At 46.2% G+C, this 21,311-nt stretch overlaps 1 protein-coding gene across 2 annotated transcripts in view; it reads left to right on the top strand.

Moving 5' to 3' along the window:
- tc2n (tandem C2 domains, nuclear) overlaps positions 1–21,311 on the top strand; it is a 118,094-nt gene that overhangs the window by 48,836 nt on the left and 47,947 nt on the right. For both annotated transcript variants that reach the window (XM_086002726.1, XM_086002725.1), the window contains exons 6-8: positions 3,254–3,339; positions 10,320–10,395; positions 12,214–12,299. In XM_086002726.1, coding sequence (XP_085858852.1) covers positions 3,254–3,339; positions 10,320–10,395; positions 12,214–12,299 — 248 coding nt within the window. The remainder of the gene's footprint in view (positions 1–3,253; positions 3,340–10,319; positions 10,396–12,213; positions 12,300–21,311) is intronic.

The raw sequence follows: 21,311 nt of genomic DNA, 5'->3' as shown, positions 1-21,311 counted from the left end.
TGTCGATGTTTTTAGGTTTTCACCGCCCCAGAGCAGAGATACCCCAGTAATTCAAACGTAACTGCAGGTGTCCTACTTCCCTGGACGGGCTCTTCGTCGACGATCCTCTCGCTGGTTTGATAATACGGCAGGGCACTGGAGATGAGGCGAGAGAGAGAGAGAGAGAGAGATGGCTTCCCGAGGGACTAGTTATACCCTTCCTGGTAGCCCTTATCTCCCACCAGATCAGCTCATTTCTTTTGTCTGACCTGGACGTGTTGAAGCTCATACAAAGGGTACCGATCTGGGCCCATTGACCTGAATAGCCGGTTAATCGGTTTTAAACCTCTTATCAATGTTCCCCTTTGTCCAGCTGGTTTTGTGATGGAGCCATTCCAGACTGAATGCCCCGTTGATCGTTTGTAAACAATGATGATGTTCTCTAAACGAAGGTCTGAAATGCAGCTAAGCTTGTCCCATTACATATTGAATAGGCCTTGCTTGCTCTTGATTGCTTATGCAAACAACCTTGATGGGTTTTAATCAGAGGCCCGAATGCCACTGCAGTTGCTTCTCATGCATAAATGCAGAAGGTCTGTCTGCATTCTAATTTCTGGAAAGTTCCTTCTTTGTCAGTCCAAACTGAAACTTGCAGGCCTTGGCCATGAGGTTGACCGCAGCCATCTTGTTGAGCCCTGGAGCCCTGGATTTTAAACTCAGTCCAACCAGGGTTTCTTCAATAAGCCAAAAGTAAATCTTCGGGGGAGACATGAAATTTGCGAATCCTTTCAAGAAGCTCGACACCATCCAAGACAAAGCAGCCCGCTTGATTGGCACCCCATCCACCACCTTAAACATTCACACCCTCCACCACCGACGCACAGGGGCTGCAGTGTGTACCATCTACAAGATGCACTGCAGCAATTCACAAAGGCTTCTTTGGCAGCACTTCCCAAACCTACGACCTCTATCACCTAAAAGGACAAGGGCAGCAGGCGCATGGGAACACCACCACCTCCAAGTCACACACCATCCTGACTTGGAAGTATATCACCGTTCCTTCATCGTCGCTGGGTCAAAATCCTGGAACTCCCTCCCTAACAGCACTGTGGGAGTACCTTCACTGCACGGACTGCAGCGGTTCAGGAAAGCAGCTCACCACCACCTTCTCAAGGGCAATTAGGGATGGGCAATAAATGCTGGTCTTGCCAGCGACGCCCACATCCCATGAGCGAATAAATTAATTTAAAAAAGTGACTACAATTCAAATGTTCTTCATTGGCTGTAAAGCGCTTTGAGACGTCCGGTGGTCGTGAACAGCACTATATAAATGCAAGTCTTTTCTAATTTCTTCTTTACTTTTTTTTTCTTTTTTCTTTCTTCTTTCTTTCTCTTCTATTCATTTTTTCAATGACTCTGTTCAACCTAAAACCAACTTTACCTTGTTGATATGTTCTTTCTCAGTGCAGTTTCTTTTGTGGCTCGGATGGAAATAATTTCCTGCTCTAATTCATTCTTTCCCAAGATCTCATGAAAGTGGAACTCCTTACCTCCATAATTCTGCCCTTCCTTTTATCTACATCCTTTCAAATCTCAAATAAAGTGTCACTTAATACTTCTGCCCTATTATTTCTCAACCTTGGTTGTATCCTTCCCTCCGGGCCTTGTCACGCTATTAGTTTTCCAAGTAATTAAGAAAAAAACTCTGTGCTGCAATAGGGCCCCTCCCATTAACATGAAACACAATTATATACAGTGTACACAGCAAATTATAGATGAGGACTGGTTATCTCCCATGTATGAAATACAGAATTGATCCCACATACAGGAGTCATAATGGTACAGAAGGAGGCCATTCGGCCCATTGAGTCCGTGTCAGCTCTCTGTAGAACAATCCAGTCAGTCCCATTCCCCTGCTCTATCCCCGTAGCCCTGCAAGTTTATTTCCCTCAAGTGCCTATCCAATCTCCCCTTGAAAACATTGAGTGTCTCCGCTTCCACCACTTCCGTCGGCAGCGAGTTCCAGGTCCTCACCATTCGCTGCGTGAAAAAGTTTTCCCTCACATTCCCCCTGTGTCTCTTGCCGAAAACCTTAAATCTGTGTCCCCTAGTCCTTGTACCGTCAACTAGTGGGAACAGCCTATCCCCGTCTAGCCTATCCAAACCCGTCATAATCTTGTACACCTCTATCAAATCACCCCGCAACCTCCTTTGCTCTAATGAAAACAAATCCAGCTTCTCTAACCTGTCTTTGTAGCTAAGGTCCTCTATCCCTGGAACCATTCTGGTAAATCTCCTCTGCACCCTCTCAAGGACCTTCACATCCTTCCTAAAGTGTGGTGACCAGAACTGGATGCAATACTCCAGTTGTGGCCTAACCAGCACCTTTATAAAGGTTCAGCATAACTTCTCTACTTTTGTACTCAATACCTCTATTTATGAAGCCCAAGATCCCATATGCTTTGCTAACCACTCTCTCAATATGTCCTGCCACCTTCAGGGACCTATGCACATTAACTCCCAGGTCCCTCTGTCCCTGCACACTCTTTAAAACTGTGCCATTAATTGTATATTGCCTCTCCCTGTTCCTTCTGCCAAAATGCCTTACCTCACATTTCTCTGTATTAAATTCCATCTGCCTCTGGAGAACAACCTAAACAGAACTACTTCTCCAAAAGTTGCCAGCAATTTTATTTTAATCCATTTTTTTTTTGCATTCGCTAGGCGCAACCATAACAAACCTCGCCAATAATTGCCACCTAAGGCTGCTGGCTGTTAGCAGCACAGACAACTCCCTTGCAACGTGTACCTGGGATAAATACCTACTTTGGAGTTGGATGGAAGGCGAGCGAGAGATGAGTTTCGTTTCCAATTCATGATGGCCTATGGGGCCAGTAATTAGACCTTTGCGCAAATAGCACCAGTGATGATGCCTAAAAATTCAAAATCAGCTCATTAGCATAATTTTAAGTGTTTCATCATGCGTCAAACTTCCAACGTTGCTGAGGCCATGAAAATGCCACCTGTGCAAATCAACAGGCCGGTGCTTAAGAGATGGATAACAAGATGTAAGGGTAGTTATATAATGCAGAGTTTCACTTTATAACCTTTTCATCGTTCAAAAGAAATTGTCAGCATTTTGCTACACTCTCAGTATGTCCTGGAGTTCAAACATGTTTGGAGACGATCTGACGGGTTAGTCACGCATAGCTATCAAATCCTATGATAGTTCTGGAATGATTATGATAAACCCAATATGCTCTTTGTGTTTCAGCGTGGGAGTTGAGGAATCCGAAAATGAATAACGCACATGGCTTAAGCAGTTCCATGTTCGATCTTTCAAGTTCACTGCAAACACATGTAAGTCTCTAATCAGAGTTCTACAACCAGCCCTGATGGCCTTATTGGAATCTGATGTTGCTAATAGTGAAATAGGTGTGCACTTTCTCAAAACTCACTGAACACGTGCTTTAATACAAGAGGCTTATTTTGTGTGAAAAAATGTATCTTGTAAACCAATATCAGCTATCTGTCTTCTCTTGCTGCAAAACATTCTCTCCCCCTAGCAATTGGCAAATCTTTTCCTAGCTTTGAACAGTTCACAAGATGCTTTTAAATTTGACAGGATTTAGATTAGCAATGGAGAGGAGCAAGGAACAATCTAGAGTGGAACTTCTAAACTGGAATAGGGCTAACTTCAATGGGATGCGAAAGGATCTAGCCAGGGTAAAATGGAACCAAAAACTGTAATGGAACAATGGGTGATCTTTAAGGAGGAGATGTTCCAAGTACAGGCTAAGTACATTCCAACAAGAGGGAAGGGTAAGGGAACCAAAGCAAGGGCTCCTTGGATGATGAGAGAGATCGAGAAGATGATGAAACAAAAAAGAGGGTGTTTGATGCATGTCAGTTGAATTCTTCAAGGGAGAACCAGACCAAATACAATAAATTGAGAGGGGATGTATAGATGAAAATAAGATTGGCAAAGAGAGAATATGAGTAGAATGGCGGTTAACATAAAAGGGAACCCCCAAAAATCTTCTACCGGCATGTAAACAGTAAGAGGGTAGTAAGAGGCGGGGTGGGGCCTATTGGAGATAAAGAAGGTGATATATGCTTAGAGGGGCAAGGCTAGAATACTCACTGAGTACTTTGTATTTACTAAGGAGGTGGATGCTCACAACATATCAGTAGAAGTGGAAAAAGTAGAAGCAATGGAAGGGGTGAAAATTGATAAGCAGAATGAACTAGAAAGGCTGGGTATGCTTAGAGTAGACAAGTCGCCTGGTCCAAATGGCTTGCATCTCTGGTTGCTAAGGGAATTGAGGGAGGAGATAGCGGAAGGGCTTGCCATAATTTTCCAATCTTCCCTAGATGCGGGGGAGCTGCCTGAGGATTGGAAAGTGGCAAATGTGACACCATTGTCCAAGAAAGGGTGTAAGGACAATCCTAGTAACATCAGGCTGGTCAGTTTAACATTAGTGGTGGGTAAAGTTTTAGAAACAATAATCAAGGAAAAAATTCACAGGCACTTGGAGAGGTTTTAGCTAATTAAGGAGAGCCAACACGGATTTGTAAAAGGCAGATAATGTTTGACTAATCTACTTGAATTTTTTGATGAAGTAACAGAGGATTGATGAAGGGAATGCAATGGATGTTGTCTACATGGATTTTCGGAAGGCGTTTGACAAAGTGCCACATAGAAGGCTGGTTAACAAAATTGAGGCTCATGGAATAGATGGGTCAGTGGCAGCTTGGAAAAGGAATTGGCTTAAGGATAGAAAACAGCGAGTTGTGGTAAATGGCTGTTTTTCAGACTGGAGGATGGTAGACAGTGGTGTTCCCTAAGAGTCAGTGCTGGGGCCACTGCTTTTTTTGATATATATGTAAATGACCTGGATATTGGAATACAGAGTAGAATTTCTAAATTTGCCAATGACACCAAACTTGGGGGTGTGGCAAACAGTGATGATGATACCAATTGACTGCAACAGGACATAGAAAGGCTAGCAGAATGGGCAGACCCGTGGCAGGTGGAATTTAATAGAGAAATGTGAGGTGATGCATTTTGGCAGAAGGAACAGGGAGAGGCAATATACACTTAATGGCACAGTTTTAAAGAGTGTGCAGGGACAAAGGGACCTAGGAGTTAATGTGCATAGGTCCCTGAAGGTGGCAGGATATATTGAGAGAGTGGTTAACAAAGCATATGGGATCTTGGGCTTCATAAATAGAGGTATTGAGTACAAAAGTAGAGAAGTTATGCTGAACCTTTATAAAGGTGCTGGTTAGGCCACAACTGGAGTATTGCATCCAGTTCTGGTCACCACACTTTAGGAAGGATGTGAAGGCCCTCAAGAGGGTGCAGAGGAGATTTACCAGAATGGGTCCGGGGATGGGGGATCTTAGCTACAAGGACAAGTTGGAGAAGCTGTATTTGTTTTCATTAGAGTAAAGGAGGTTGCGGGGTGATTTGATAGAGGTGTACAAGATTATGATGGGTTCGGATAGACTAGACGGGGAAAGGCTGTTCCCACTAGTTGATGGTACAAGGACTAGGGGACACAGATTTAAGGTTTTCGGCAAGAGATACAGGGGGAATGTGAGGAAAAACTTTTTCACGCAGCGAATGGTGAGGACCTGGAACTCGCTGCCGACGGAAGTGGTGGAAGCGGAGACACTCAATGTTTTCAAGGGGAGACTGGATAGGCACTTGAGGGAAATAAACCTGCAGGGCTACGGGGATAGAGCGGGGGAATGAGACTGACTGGATTGCTGTACAGAGAGCCGGCACGGACACGATGGGCTAAATGGCATCCTTCTGTGCCTCTATGATTTTTGATCCTGTTTTCAGGAGATTGGCCTCAGTGAATTGCTCGTTTCCACACTCCATGTTGGGGTACCAGTCCCTTTTCGAGCCAGTGGGCTCCCCTGTTAGTACAGAGACTCCTTCTCCAAGCACTCGGGACCAGCTCCCTGTATTAACTTTCATTAACCCGCCAGCACATTTTGACACCCGCAATTGTGTGGGTCTGATGCTATTGGCTTTGCCGTACTCCGGCCGGTTTACAAAAACAACAACTTTTATTTATATACCACCTTTAACGTCCCTGGGCGCTTCACGGGAGCGATTATCAAACAAAATTTGACACTGAGCCACATAAGGAGCTATTAGGGCAGATGACCAAAAGCTTTGTCAGAGGTAGGTTTTAAGGAGTGTCTTAAAGGAGGGAAGAGAGGTAGAGAAGCAGAGAGGTTTAGGGAGGGAATTCCAGAGCCTAGAGCCTAGGCAGCTGAAGGCACGGCCGCCAATGGTTCAGCGATTTAAAAATTGGGGATGCTTAAGAGGACAGACTTAGAGGAGCGCAGATATCTCGTAGGGTTGTCGGGCTGGTGGAAATCACGGAGGAAGAGAAGGGAAGGGCGAGGCCATTGAGGGATTTGAAAACAAGGATGAGAATTTTAAAATCGAGGCGTTGCTTAACCAGAAGCCAATGTAGGTCAGCGAGCACAAAGTTGATTGACGGGTGAATGGGACTTGGTGCGAGCTAGGACACGAGCAGCAGAGTTTTGGATGACCTCAAGTTTACGGAGGGTAGAATGTGGGAGGCCAGCCAGGAGTACGTTGGAATAGTCAAGTCACTGTGGATTGGACGCACTGGGGGAAATCATTGTGCACGTGTGTGTGTGTGTAATCAGCTGTACTCCAATATCACAATTTAGGAAAATAAAAAGCTATCCTTGGGGTTTCAGGGCAGTGAAACTTGATAATGGTCTCTAATATTTTTTGGCAGTGGTTGGACGAGAGGAGAATCCATTACAAAAGCACAATCTGCAGCCACCTGGTTGGGAAGTTAGCACTCTTTGTGATTTGCTGGCACTTTATGGTTTACACCAATTAGAGGGGACTTGTCTCTGAAATGTTCGATGGACAACAAGTTCACTTGTAAAACGAGGCACAGACGCTGCAAAAGGAACTAAAACGAGAAGCTTGCCCTATTTATGGCTATCGGATAAAGAAGTGGTCATTGTGATTAGGTTTGGCAACTTGGGCCATTGTTTGTTCGCCGCCCCTCCCTCCCCCACCACTTTGTGCTTTTGTAATGGATTCTCCTCTCTTCCCACCATTGCCAAAAAATATTAGAGACCATTATCAAGTTTCACTGCCCTGAAACCCCAAGGATAGCTTTCTATTTTCCTAAATTGTTCTAGATCTGCAAAAAAATGCCCAAGTTCTAATGAGCATATCTAGACAAAAGTAAGTTGCAAAGCTACAGTGCCCAAAGTCTGCCACTCATGGTCTTTTAGATGATTGGTAGGGGTAGCCCAAGAAATCACCTGTGAGTTAGTGAAGACTTATGCCGGTTGGGAGGGAACTGTGAGTGGCTCTTGAAGCTGGCAGAATGTGTTGCTTATGTTTTTTTTTAATGGAACTATAACACACACCCAGTGGGTTGGATTGCTGTATTTGTAAACTAACAGACCTGTGCATAGTGTTTCCTCTTCCTGCCTCCTCCACCCCACTCCCCCAGAGTGATTGTGGACGCTATACACTCCCTCGCTTTGGAATTTCCGTGAGGATTGTCTGGCAGGAGATTGGCAGAACCCGCTGGAGAAATAGTGCAAACGGTAATTTCCATGGTTACCATTGATTATACAACAGGAGATTGGGATAAGAACATAAGCACATAAGAAATAGGAGCAGGAGTAGGTCATTGGGCCCCTCGAGCCTGCTCCGCCATTTAATGAAATCATGGCTGATCTGATCTTGGGCTCAGCTCCATTTCCCTGCCCGCTCCCCATAACCCTTCACTCCCTTTAATGTTCAAAAATCTGTCTATCTCTGCCTTAAATATATTCAATGTCAGCCTCCACAGCTCTCTGGGGCAGAGAATTCCACAGATTTACGACCCTCTGAGAGAAGAAGGGCTGGGATGGCCCCACGGAGGTTATGGGCCTCTCTGTTTAAAGCACTGAAACCTGTTGTTACTCTGTAAGTGCTGAGTGGAGTTGCTCTAAACTCCGAAGGAGTGGGGGGGGGGGGGGATTCAATGAAAATCGGCTGTTGGCTTAAGTGAAGTTACTTTTCAGCTGAGAGTGTTGTGTTAGTTGTCTCAAATGACGCTTAGTCCAAAAACACTTTTTCTGCCAAAGTGCTGGCCTTCTCTTTCAACCACTGCAGTTTGCACGATGAGGCTGCTCCCACAGTGATGTTGGGTAAGGTAGATCTTTCTCTTGAGACTGAGTGGCTTTGCTGGGCTGCTTCAGTAGGAGTTAAGAGTTAACCACACATGCATACTGTGGCACTGGAGTGACGTAGGACCGGGAAGAAAAAATTGAATTTCTATAGCGCCTTGCGTGACTCAAAGTGCTTTACAGCCAATGGAGTACTTTTTGAAGTGGAGTCACTGTTGTAATGTGGGCAACCAATTTGCACACAGCAAGCTCCCACAAACAGCAATGTGATAATAACTAGTTAATCTGTTTTTGTTATGTTGATTGATAAATATTGGCCAGGACATTGGGGATAATTCCCCTACTCTTCTTTGAAATAGTGCCTTGGGACTTTTTACGTCCACCTGAGAGAGCCTCAGTTTAACATCTCATCTGAAAGACTGCACCTCCAACAGTGCAGCACTCCCTCACACTGCACTGGATTGTCAGCCTAGATTTTATGTGCTCAAGTCTCTGGAGTGAGACTTGAACCCACAACCTTCTGACTCCGAGGTGAGTGTGCTACCCACTGAGCCACGGCTGACACCTGAGGAAGGGTTGGGTTTCCACCACAATCTGGCAGACCTTATTGGTTATTTTTCTGGTGCTAGCCCTGATTTCCTAAATAGTTCCGCAACTTGCCATGGTGAATTGACCTATGGTTTGTTGGTCTGTAACCCTTTAAGAAAGGAGTCCTTGTAATCCTCTTGGTGATCTTTTCCTTTGCTGAGAACTTTTCTGAAGCTGATCGAAGACTTTTCAGCACAGAAGGAAATTACTCGCCTCCATACCTCACCCGTATACTGTGATCCCATGTCGCTGCTCCTTCGCTACAGCGTTAATTCACTTTTCTTCAGGTGATTACTAATTCTTTTTTAAATGTAATGTTTTGACATGACTTCAATAGACAGCAGTGGAATGTGGAAGGATTTATCTGCCCTAATAATGGAAGGGTGGAGCCCTTCTCTTTGTTCTATATGATGATTCAGCAAACTGCCTGTTGTGATTCAGAAATTGATTCTCCACAAAAAAAGCAACTGCAGTTGAGAATAACTGTGCCGTGATTTCTCCTTTCAGTTTGCACAATGTTATTTTTTTTTTGAAGGCAACAAGAAATTTAGCCAAATTAGTGACCGCTGAGATGCCCTAGCATGGTTGGTCTGGTACAGATGATGCCAATAGCTGAATGATGTACTTCTGTGCGACCAACCCCACGCCACATACTCGCACCCAACCCTCGCCCCCCTCGCCTCCCCACGCCCCCCACCCACCCAACTACCCACCTGTTCCCCCCCCCAGCTATCAGACCCCTACCTACCCGCCCACACTCAACCCCCCTACCTACCCACCAGCCCCCCAAACAACCCACGCCCCCCACCCACCCAACTACCCACCTGCCCCCGCCAGCTACCTGACCCCTACCTACCCACCCACACCCAACCCCCCACCTACCCACCAGCCCCCCCCAGCTACCAGACACCAGCCCACACCCAACCCCTGCCCTCCTCACCTTCACACGCCCCCCACCCACCCAACTACCCACCTGTTCTCCCCCCGCCCTACCCGCCCCCCCATACCGACACCCCCACATACACACACCCACCCCCACATACACACACCCACCCACCCACACCAACCCCCCACCCCTCCTCCCCCAATTTAGGGTTTCCAACCCTCCAGTATTGTCCGGTGTCTCTGGGAATGAAAGATTAATCTCCTGGACACTGCTGTGAGCAACTGCGGGAGAGAAATCATTGGGGGCGTTAGTTGAGAGGTTCAGGTGGATTCGTTGAGAGGCTTGGATGATATCACGACAGCCCAGGTTTTAAAACCCTGAACCACCTGGGTGAATTGCTGCCTTGTACGCCTGTTGTCATCCCATCCAGTATTTTTGTTAAATTCCTCCTGCTTCCGCTGTTCAGTAATTGCACAGGGCCTCTGGTTTTTCAACAATGACCGTAACTGTCCACTCTGGAGAATGTGACCCCAACCCAGTGAAGGCAAGGGTTGAATTGCAGGCTTCCACGGGCCTTCTGCTCTAGGCTCGAGGAGCTGAATGGCCTCTTCCTGTTCCTGTGTTCCGAGTTTAAAACCATATCGGTCTTTTTTTCTGTTTATGCACACAGAGGTTGAATTCAACATCCAGTATAAACAGCACTGCGTCCTCTCTGATGGAGTCCGTGGCAAGCTCTCGCAGTCTAGGTGAGTACTGACCTAACTGTTGGATTCGAGGAATTCGACCCCTTCATTTTCTACAATGCAGGATTGCCGGGATGCCAAGTGGGACTTTTATTGAATTAGCTAATCTCGCTCACTCTCTCGAATATTTTTCATAACAATGACAGTTCAAGCACCTGCTTCCCTTGTGCTTCCATGAGCGCGCACACACACGCATACTACCCCTTATCTGTACAAACCAAATACCCGGCTCCAGCCACAGCACTTGGTTTTTCCACCTGGATCCTAGCTGGTAGCTGTTCTTTGCCCACAGGATGTACTTTGAGTCACAGAAACATGTCGGACAGCACCTGGCTACTTTTATTAATGTTGGGCATATACGTGGGCCATTTATGGGATGTGGGCGTCGCTGGCAAACCAGCATTTATTTCCCATCCCTGACTGAATGGCTTGCTAGGCCATTTCTGAGGGGCAGTTAAGAGTCAACCACATTGCTGTGGGACTATAGTCACATATAGGCCAGACCCGGTAAGGGCAGCAAATTTCCTTCCCTAAAGGACATGAGTGAACCGGATGGGTTTTTACGACAATCCGATAGTTTCATGGTCACCATTCCTGACACTGAGGCTGCAATTTCTCCCCGGAGGCGGGTTGGGTGAGGAGGGCCTCCGAGGCGGGTGGGAAACCCGGGAGGCCGGGATTCCTGTAGTATTCCAACTTTAGTAGCAAGGCCTCTGATTCCTGCCCGCAACCAGACAAATTGAGAGGCTCGCTGGCTGCGGGTGGGCAGTCCTGCAGATGCGAGGGGGTCGGTCTGGGGAAGTTTATCGCACAGGGATGGGGGTTTGGGAATCGGCGGTTGGGAGGAGGTGTTCGGGAATCGGCAGTCGAGGGGGGTTGGTGTTGGAGGGTCGGCAGTGGAGGATCGGGGGCGGGTGGGGTCGGCCGGGGAAATGAACGATGGGGGGTGGGTTGGCGAATCGGCGTAGGGGAAGGGGTTGGCCAGGGATCGGGGGGGGAGCGGGAGGTGGGGTTGGGGAGAGGTCTCATGGTGGGAATTGGAGGCCTGGGAAGGTGATCGGAGGCTTTGTGGTGGGGCCTCCGATCGTGGGGGTGGGATAGCTAGGGATCCTGCATCCAGGAGGTAGGTATAAAGCCACTCACCACCTGGATGCAGCAGTCCCCACCTCGCTTTAACGAATTGTGTGAAACCCACCCACAATTCAAAATGGAGGTGAAAAAAGAGGCTTCCCGCCTCATTATAATATTTAAATTGATGTACCGCCCCCTGGGAGCATGTTGGTCGCCCTCCCCCCATTAAAACCAGAAGTGGGCAGGTTGGAGGCGGGATCAGGTTGGGCATCCGATTTTTAACAATTTAACTGCCCCAAACCCACCTGTATTTTTAGGAGAAAATATGCCAGATTTAAGAACATAAGAACATAAGTTATTTAATTAACGGAATTTAAATTCCCCAGCTGCCGTGGTGGGATCTAGAACTCTTGTCTCCCGATCATTAGTCCAGGTCTCTGGGTTACAAGTCCCGTAACATAACCACTATGCTACTGTTATGCTACCGTTCCCCTGGATGATTAAAACCACATCAACGGTACAAGTGACTGGCCAAGCGAAATGGCGAATTGGCCAACCGTCTCACCCCAACCCCCAAATTTAAGAATAGGTGCCCAGCCCCTGCCAAAGTGGATCTGGTAGAATCTGGGCCTGTTTTTTGCCGGTCGATGCCATTATTGTCCATTGGGGAAAAAATAGAGTGCTCCGGCTGAGTTATGGTGTGCATTGATCTGCGGATATACATTTTTTGAAATTTATGATCTTCTCTAGATGCACTCCAGGATGACTTTGGAAAGCTCAATTTGAAACTTGGTTACAAATCGGTAATGGAGCAAATCTGGATCACTGTGGTACAGGTGAGGTCTGACCAAGTACCGAGAAAACTGGAACCTCTATTGTAGTGTTGCTATCACTTTATTTCAACCCATGCTGTAGGTGACTGTGGCCAACCTGCTGATGTTTCCATTGCTGTTGTGCAACTGCTCCATAATTCCTGTGGCTCAGTCGGTAGCACCCTCGCCTCTGAGTCAGATTCGTAGTCCCACTCCAGGGACTTGAGCACAAAAACCTAGGCTGACCCAGTACAGTACTGAGGGATCGCTGCGCTGTCAGAGATGCCGTCTTTCAGATGAAATGTTAAACCGAGGCCCCGTCTGCCCTCAGGTGGACGTAAAAGATCCCATGGCACTACTTTGAAGAAGAGCAGCGGAGTTATCCCTGGAGTCCTGGTGAAAATTTATCCTTCAATCATCACCATTAGAACAGATTATCTGGCCATTATCACATTGCTGTTTGTGGGAACTTGCTGAGTGCAAATTAGCTGCTGCATTTCCTACATTACAACAGTGACTCCACTTCAAAAGTCCTTCATTGGTTATAAAGCACTTTGGGACATCTGGTGTTCGTGAAAGGCACTATAGAAATGCAATTTTCTTTAAAGGGAGACCAATCTGGAGTTCCTTTACCTCGATTCCGCATGAATTTCCACTGAACTTCTATCTTTTTCTAGTTTTTGACATGATCCTTTAGTCCATTGCTCTAGTATCTGCTCATTCATCTTCATATAATCAATCCAGATTTCTCAACTTAGGAACTCACAAGGAGTTTATAGGTTTTGTCGTCTAGAAAACAGGGTTTCAGACAGTGACTACGGGGTGGGACTGGGTCAGTTAGCTTTGTGGACTAGATTTGGCCAATGGGCTGATGCTGTGCATCTCTAGTGTAAGCCAAACATTATGTTTGTGTTTTTATGAGGCCAAATAGATGGATGCTGATGAAGATTTGGTTAGACTGTGGCAACAACTAAGTAATAGCAGTGGTTAATTAGCTGGAGTTGTGTTTATATGATTTCCCTACACTTTTGTTTCTGAAGGTGCCCCTCATTTACTCCTGAAGAGGGACTGGATCTACAAATGCTTCTCTTTCTGAAAAAGAGTCATTTGCACCATTTTCTGAATAGATTCACTGTGCAACAAACAATACAGTCCTCTCTTAATAACTCAATTGTTTCTTTGCACTGAAAATTATGCAATCATTTGAATTAAGCAACATAAAGATGGCTGCGGTGTTTGGAGGTCAATCATCTCCGCCCCAGGACTTCACTGCAGGAGTTCCCCAGGGCCGTGCCCTCAGCCCAACCATCTTCAGCTGCTTCATCAATGACCTTCCCTCCAACATAAGGTCAGAGACGGGGAGGTTCGCTGATGACTGCAGTGTTCACTACCATTCACAACTCCTCAGATAATGAAGCCGTCCATGCCCGCTTGCAACAAGACTTGGACAACATTCATAGAATCATAGAAAGTTACAGCACGGAAGGAGGCCAGAGAAACATAGAAACATAGAAGATAGGAGCAGGAGGAGGCCGTTCGGCCCCTCGAGCCTGCTCCGCCATTCAATGAGATCATGACTGATCATCCAAACTCAGTACCCTGTCCCTGCCTTCTCCCCATATCCCTTGATCCCTTTAGCCTTAAGAAATATATCCAACTACTTCTTGAATATATTTAATGAATTGGCCTCCACTGCCTTCTGTGGTAGAGAATTCCACAGGTTCACCACTCTCTGGGTGAAGAAATTCCTCCTCATCTCTGTCTTAAATGGCTTACCCCTTATCCTTAGACTGTGACCCCTGGTTCTGGACTCCCCGGCCATCGGGAACGTCATTCCTGCATCCAGTCTGTCCAGTTATGTTAGAATTTTATACGTTTCAATGAGATCCCCTCTCATTCTTCTAAACTCCAGCGAATATAAGCCCAATCGACCCAACCTCTCCTCATACGTCATTCCTGCCATCCCAGGTATCAGTCTGGTGAATCTTTGCTGCACTCCCTCCATGGCAAGAACATCCTTCCTCAGGTAAGGCGACCAAAACTGCACACAATACTCAAGGTGTGGTCTCACCAAGGCCCTGTACAACTGCAGCAAGACATCCTTGTTCCTGTACTCAAACCCTCTCGCTACGAAGGCCAACATACCATTTGCCTTTTTAACCGCCTGCTGCACCTGCATGCTTACCTTCAGCGACTGGTGCACAAGGACACCCAGGTCTCGTTGCACTTCCCCTTCTCCCAATCTATTGCCATTCAGACAATAATCTGCCTTCCTGTTTTTGACACCAAAGTGGATAACCTCGCATTTATCCACATTATATTGCATCTGCCATGCTTCTGCCCAATCACCCAACCTGTCCAAATCATACTGGAGTTTCTCAGCATCCTCCTCACAGCACACACGCCCACCCAGCTTTGTGTCATCTGCAAACTTGGAGATATTACATCTGGTTCCCTCGTCTAGATCATTTATTTATATATATATATTGTGAATAGCTGAGGCCCTAGGACCAATCCCTGCGGTACCCCACTAGTCACTGCCTGCCACTTGGAAAAAGAGATGTTTATTCCAACTCTTTGCTTTCTGTCTGCCAACCAGTTCTTTATCCAAGTCAGTACCTTGCCCCCAATCCCATGTGCCTTAACTTTACACGCTAATCTCTTATGCGGGACCTTATTGAAAGCCTTCTGAAATTCCAAATACATCACATCCACTGGTTCTCCCTTATCTATTCTACCAGTTAGATCCTCAAATTCCAGTAGATTAGTTAAGCACGATTTACCTTTTGTAAATCGATGTTGACTTTGTCCGATCCTGTCACTGTTTTCCAAGTGCTCTGCTATTACATCTTTTATAATGGATTCTAGCATTTTCCCCACTACCGATGTCAGGCTTACCGGTCTACAATTCCTCGTTTTCTCTCTGTAATGATCAATAACAAGTCATTCTATAGTGGACACTAGGTGGAGCCGTAGAGCTGTATATAGCTGTATGTATAAGACTACACTACCCAGCTGTATGCATATTAAGACTACATTACCCACGAGGCACTAGGCTACCCACAAGGCAGCAGTCAAGATGGATGCCTCTACAGGTACTGTACCTAGTCCACATGTGCTCAATAAAGTGTCTAGCAAAAGCTAGCTGTGTTCATAATAAGAATGTCTATTTATTAATGAACATAAGATGGTACCAGAGTGGGTGAAGATCTGCTGAAAATTGTGAAAAGCGACATGGGGAATTTGAAGCCACCAGAGCGTTTGAAACACACAGGAAATATCGACTACAATTGACAGACTTTTAAACAACAATTCGAACTCTACATTGCAGCCATCGGATTCGGTACGAAGCCAGACGCAAGGAAGATAGCATTGCTGCTTACGGTTGCAGGCCCACAGGCGATAGAGGTATTTAATACATTTGTATTTAATCCAGAGGAGAACAGAGAAAAATTAGAAGATGTGCTAAAAAAATTTGATGCACATTGCTCTCCCAAAAAGAATGAGATGTATGAAAGATACATCTTCCGTTCTCGGACACAGCAGCAAAATGAGACTTTTGATAGCTTTATAACTGATCTGAAACTGAAAGCACAGACATGTAATTTCTCTGAGCTCAAAGCATCCATGATTCGTGACCAGATTGTGTTTGGTATTCATGATAAAAAAGTCAGGGAACGTCTGTTGAGAGAAACCGAACTAAATTTGGAAAACGCTGTGAAAATATGCCAAGCCAGCGAGCTAGCTCGAAAGCACATGAAGACTTTCAGTGAAATCAATAATGATGCGATTGTAATGAGTGATAATGCTGCTGTCGGTGCTGTGTCCTACAAGGGGAAGAAACGTGAGCAGAACAGAAATGAAAAGCAATCGGAGGATGAAATTTTTAATTGTAAACGTTGTGGTTACAAACACCAGTTAAGACAATGCCCAGCATTTGGAAAAATGTGCACAAAGTGTAATGGAAAGAATCACTTTGCCAAACAATGCTTTTCAAAAGTAAAAACAAAGAAAGGGCAACAAGTCCAAGTCAATGTGATTGAGGACACTGATTTAAGTGAGACATTTTTTGTACGAATGGTGTCATGTGACAATATAGAAAAGGATACAGAAAATGTGCAGCCCTCAGAAATGGACAATGCTGAACATAAAGTCAATGCAGTAAAAGAGGACAAATGGATGATCCCACTGCAGATAAATGGAGCATTAGTTACACTGAAACTAGACACTGGGGCAAAAGCAAACTTAATCAGTATGAGTGACATTAACAATATGAAAGAAAAGCCCAAAATACAGAAAAGGTCAGTACTACTGAAGGACTATAATGGACAGAAAATAGATAGCTTAGGTGTATGCAGACTTAAAGTGACAGTCAAAGACAAAGTGCATCATCTCATGTTTTCTGCTGTGGCTGAAAGACTTGATTCACTACTGGGTGACAAAGCGTGTGAGGACATGGAACTGGTCAAGAGAGTCTACCATATAAACTGTGTCATAAGCAGACCAGATGACTCGGTGGATTCTGTCGTGAATAATTTCCAGGATGTGTTCAAAGGATTTGGAGTTCTACCATTCACTTACAAGATCCAGCTAAAGGAGGATGCTCAGCCAGTGGTACATGCTCCACGAAGAGTTTCAGCACCCCTGCATGACTGGCTCAAGAAAGAACTGGACAGAATGACCACAATAGGAGTCATCAGGAAAGTCGAAGAGCCAACAGACTGGGTTAACTCCATGGTATGTGTAAAGAAAAAGAACAATGATCTAAGAGTATGCATGGATCCAAAGGACTTAAATGCAAACATAAAACGTGAACACTACCAGATTCCCAAGCGAGAAGAAATCACCAGTGAAATGTCAGGTGCCAGATACTTTACAAAGCTCGATGCCTCACAAGGATTTTGGCAACTAAAACTGGATGAAGAGAGCACCAAATACTGTACCTTCAACACACCATTTGGCAGGTATTGTTTCCTCAGAATGCCTTTCGGGATAATATCTGCATCTGAAATCTTTCATAGAGCGATGGAACACATAATTGAAGGTCTGGAAGGAGTTCGGGTCTATGTTGATGACATCATCATCTGGGGCTCCACACTGAACGAACACAATGAGAGACTGACTAAAGTGCTACAGAGCATACACCGGAATGGACTGAAGCTCAACAAAGCCAAGTGTCAGTTTGGCGTCCAGGAAGTCACTTTCCTAGGAGATAATCTATCTGGTAAAGGAATAGAGCCAGATATGGAAAAAGTAAACGCCATACTCAAAATGCCCCGACCCACTGACAAAAAAGGAGTGCTACGCATCATGGGGATGATAAACTCCATTGGAAAGTTCATTCCTAACTTGTCAGCCAAGACAGCCTGTCTGCGAGACCTGCTATGTAAAACAAATGAGTTCGCATGGACAGAAAGACATGAACAAGAGTGGATAAACCTCAAAACAGTGCTGACAACCACACCTGTACTCACCTTCTTTGACCCAACAAAAAGAATCAAAGTGTCAATGGATGCATCAAAAGATGGCCTAGGTGCGGTCTTGCTACAAGCAGAGGGTGAAGATTGGAAGCCTGTTGCCTATGCCTCCAGGTCTATGACTGATACTGAGTGTCGATATGCCCAGATTGAAAAGGAATGTCTAGGCTTGGCAGTTGGACTAGAAAGGTTTCATGGCTACATATATGGACTTCCCACCTTCACAGTTGAGACAGACCACAGCCCTCTGGTTGCCATCATAAAAAAAAACCTGAATGAGATATCTCCAAGGATTCAACGACTCATGATGAAGCTGCAAAGATATGACTTTGAACTGATCTACACACCAGGCAAATACATAGTGTTAGCAGATGCAGTATCCCGAGCACCCACAATGAGTCATGTGAGCTCTACTGAAGAAGACGTGGATGTTCATGTGAGTATGGTCACTGCTCCGCTGCCCATGTCAGACACAAAATCAAAGCAAATACCAGAAGAAACAGTAAAAGATACAGTATTACAAACAGTAATAGAGAACATTCATCATGGTTGGCCAAAAGGTTCCTGTCTAAAATATTTTCACATAAGGTCAGAATTGAGTGTCGCAAGTGGACTATTACTAAAACAGAACAGAATAGTCATTCCACAGGCTCTACGTCAAGACATGCTCAAAAGGATTCATGAGGGACACCTCGGAATTGAAAAATGCAAAAGGAGGGCAAGAGACACTGTTTATTGGTCTGGCATAAATAAGGACATTGAGAACATGATAGGCAAATGTGAGACATGTCAGAAACACCAAAACAAACAAGGAAAGGAACCAATGATAGTAGCTGACATACCAACAGCACCATGGCAAAAGGTTGGTATGGACCTTTTTCATTTAAATGGTAAAGACTATCTAATAGTGATTGACTACTATTCTAACTATCCTGAGATGGCGCTGCTCTCAAGCACCACAGCAAGCAGTGTCATAATGCATGTTAAATCCATCTTTGCCAGACATGGAATTCCGAGGATTGCCGTTAGCGATAATGGTCCGTGCTTCAACTGTAAGGAGTGGCAACAGTTTGCAGCACATTATGACTTTCAGCACATCACATCCAGTCCTTTGTATGCTCAGTCAAATGGTAAGGCAGAGAAAGGTGTTCAAGTTCTCAAGCAGCTACTGAAGAAAGCGACAGAAAGCAAGTCTGATCCTTATCTCGCCCTGCTGAGCTACCGAGCCTCACCTTTAGACTGTGGTTCTTCACCTGCAGAACTACTAATGGGTCGCAAGTTGCGCACCACGCTACTCTGCTGTGCAAAAGAACAGCAAAGTGAGGAACTGAGACAGAGACTTCAACTGTTAAAGCTGAAACAGAAATCATACTGTGACAAGTCATCCAAAACTCTAAAACCATTGACAAGGGATGATGTCAGGATTGAGGATCCAGATGCATGGAACAGGAAAGCTACAGTTCTTGAGGAAGTAGGACCAAGGTCATACACTGTTAGAACTGAGGAAGGACAGATTCTCAGGAGGAACCGCCGTTCCCTCCTAAAAACACAAGAGATTATTCAAGACCAGATTGATGACAATGCCGCAACTGCATCTTGTCATTCACCGCCAGAACAATCTCATGAAGACACATCAGACTTACCCGTGTTGAGAAGATCCACACGTGAAGTAAAAAAGCCTTTGAGTGCAATGTAAAGCTTTGAAAATGTGTTGGCTGTTTTGAAAATGTTTATGTTTATAGAGCACTAACAAAAGTGTTACTGATATTATCTTTATCGTTTTCTTGAAAGTTGATTGATATTGATTTTGTTAAACCTCAAAGAAAGGGGGATGTAATGATCAATAACATGACTACACTACCCAGCTGTATGTATATTAAGACTACATTACCCATGAGGCACTAGGCTAACCACAAGGCAGCAGTCAAGATGGATGCCTCTACAGATACTGTACCTAGTCCACATGTGCTCAATAAAGTGTCTAACAAAAGCTAGCTGTGTTCATAATAAGAATGTCCATTTATTAATGAACATAAGACTCTCTACCAACTTTTTTGAATAGTGGGGTAACATTAGCTACCCTCCAATCCATGGGTACTGTTCCAGAATCTATCGAATTTTGGAAGATGACCAGCAATGCATCTACTATTTCTAGGGCCACTTCCTTAAGTACCCTAGGATATAGGTTATCAGGCCCTGGGGATTTATCGGCCTTCCAACATTCGATGGAATCTGGAACAGTACCCATGGATTGGAGGGTAGCTAATGTTACCCCACTATTCAAAAAAGGTGGTAGAGAGAAAATGGGGAATTACAGACCGGTAAGCCTGACATCGGTTGTGGGGAAAATGCTAGAGTCCATTATTATCTGTATATATAAAAGGATAGTGGTGTCTGTCTGTCTGGGCATCACTCAAAAGTTATAGAGCGTACCTACACATGTTATATCAAAAGAAAGGTTATGATTAGGAGGGTGTCCTAGGCGTATTTACTTTTTGGTCAGACAAAAACTGTTCGGACAGTAGACAAAAAACGTTCAAAATTCCGCTCATTAGCGGTTGGCCAATCATACGGGGGAAATCCGCTCATTAGCATTGAGTGACGTGAAGGTTGACCAATCCTACGGGGGCAGCGCGCTGTGTCACGGGGGGCATTTCATGGCGTGTGGGGGCGGGGCCTAAACCTTCAAACTGAAAAGCAAGCGGCGGCCATTGTTGTTTGTGATGGAGCAACTCTGCCTCTGTCCAACCATGGGCCCCAGTCCCACCCTCGCCCTCTTCCTTCTCTCTGCTTTCTCCCCTCTCTCCTGTCACCCCGGCCTCTCCGCTCGTGGGTTGTTTGCATCCACGGTGGATGAGCTGCCTGCAGGCCTCAGGCCTCGAAGCCTCGGCCTCTCCTCGCCAGCCACGCCCGAGCTAGGCACCGCCCGTCCCACTGGGCCCGATTCCAAACCACCGGCCCACTATCGCCGCCATCTTGGTAAAGGCTTGCCTCCTCCTTCTCTCCGCTTTCTCCCCTCTCTCCTGTCGCTCGGGCCTCTCCGCTCTGCAGGATGTCACTGCCGAGCTCTTCGGGTCGGAGGGAGCGGGAGCTCAGCTCGGGTGACTCGGGCCGGGCCGGGCCTCAGGCGCTACGCCGCCCACGGGTTCTCCGCCGCTTTCTCCCCTCTCTCCTGTTACCCCGGCCTCGCGGAAGTAGGAGCAGCGATGCTGGGCCGGCGGGGAAGGAGCTGCTGCTTGGGGCCGCGGTCGCTGCCCTTCGCCCGGAGGCTCGCCTACTTTGACGGCCATTTCGAGCGGCTGCGCCGGCTGCCCGCCTCCGAGCCCGAGTGGCGCCGGGTGCTGGAGCCTCTGCTCTGCTGCGGGGCTGTACCGACCGGCGCCCGGGCTCGCTCTTGCTCGGGCCGCCGCACCATGGCGCTGCCCGCCGTCGCCCTGCTCTCAGTCGGCTGCTGCTTCCTCCTCTGCAGCTGCCCCGGCACTCGCTTCCTGAGCTTCTGTGGCCGGGCTCTGCTCATCCAGGTCGGTATCCGCCTCGACCTCTGCGAGAGGTTGCACTG

Source organism: Somniosus microcephalus, chromosome 12 (genome assembly GCF_052327205.1).
Source record: "Somniosus microcephalus isolate GS21.2 chromosome 12, FLI_Smic_1.0, whole genome shotgun sequence".
NCBI lineage: Eukaryota > Metazoa > Chordata > Chondrichthyes > Squaliformes > Somniosidae > Somniosus > Somniosus microcephalus.
Note: the sequence above shows the minus strand (reverse complement) of the source record. Positions and strands in the feature narration are given on the sequence as shown.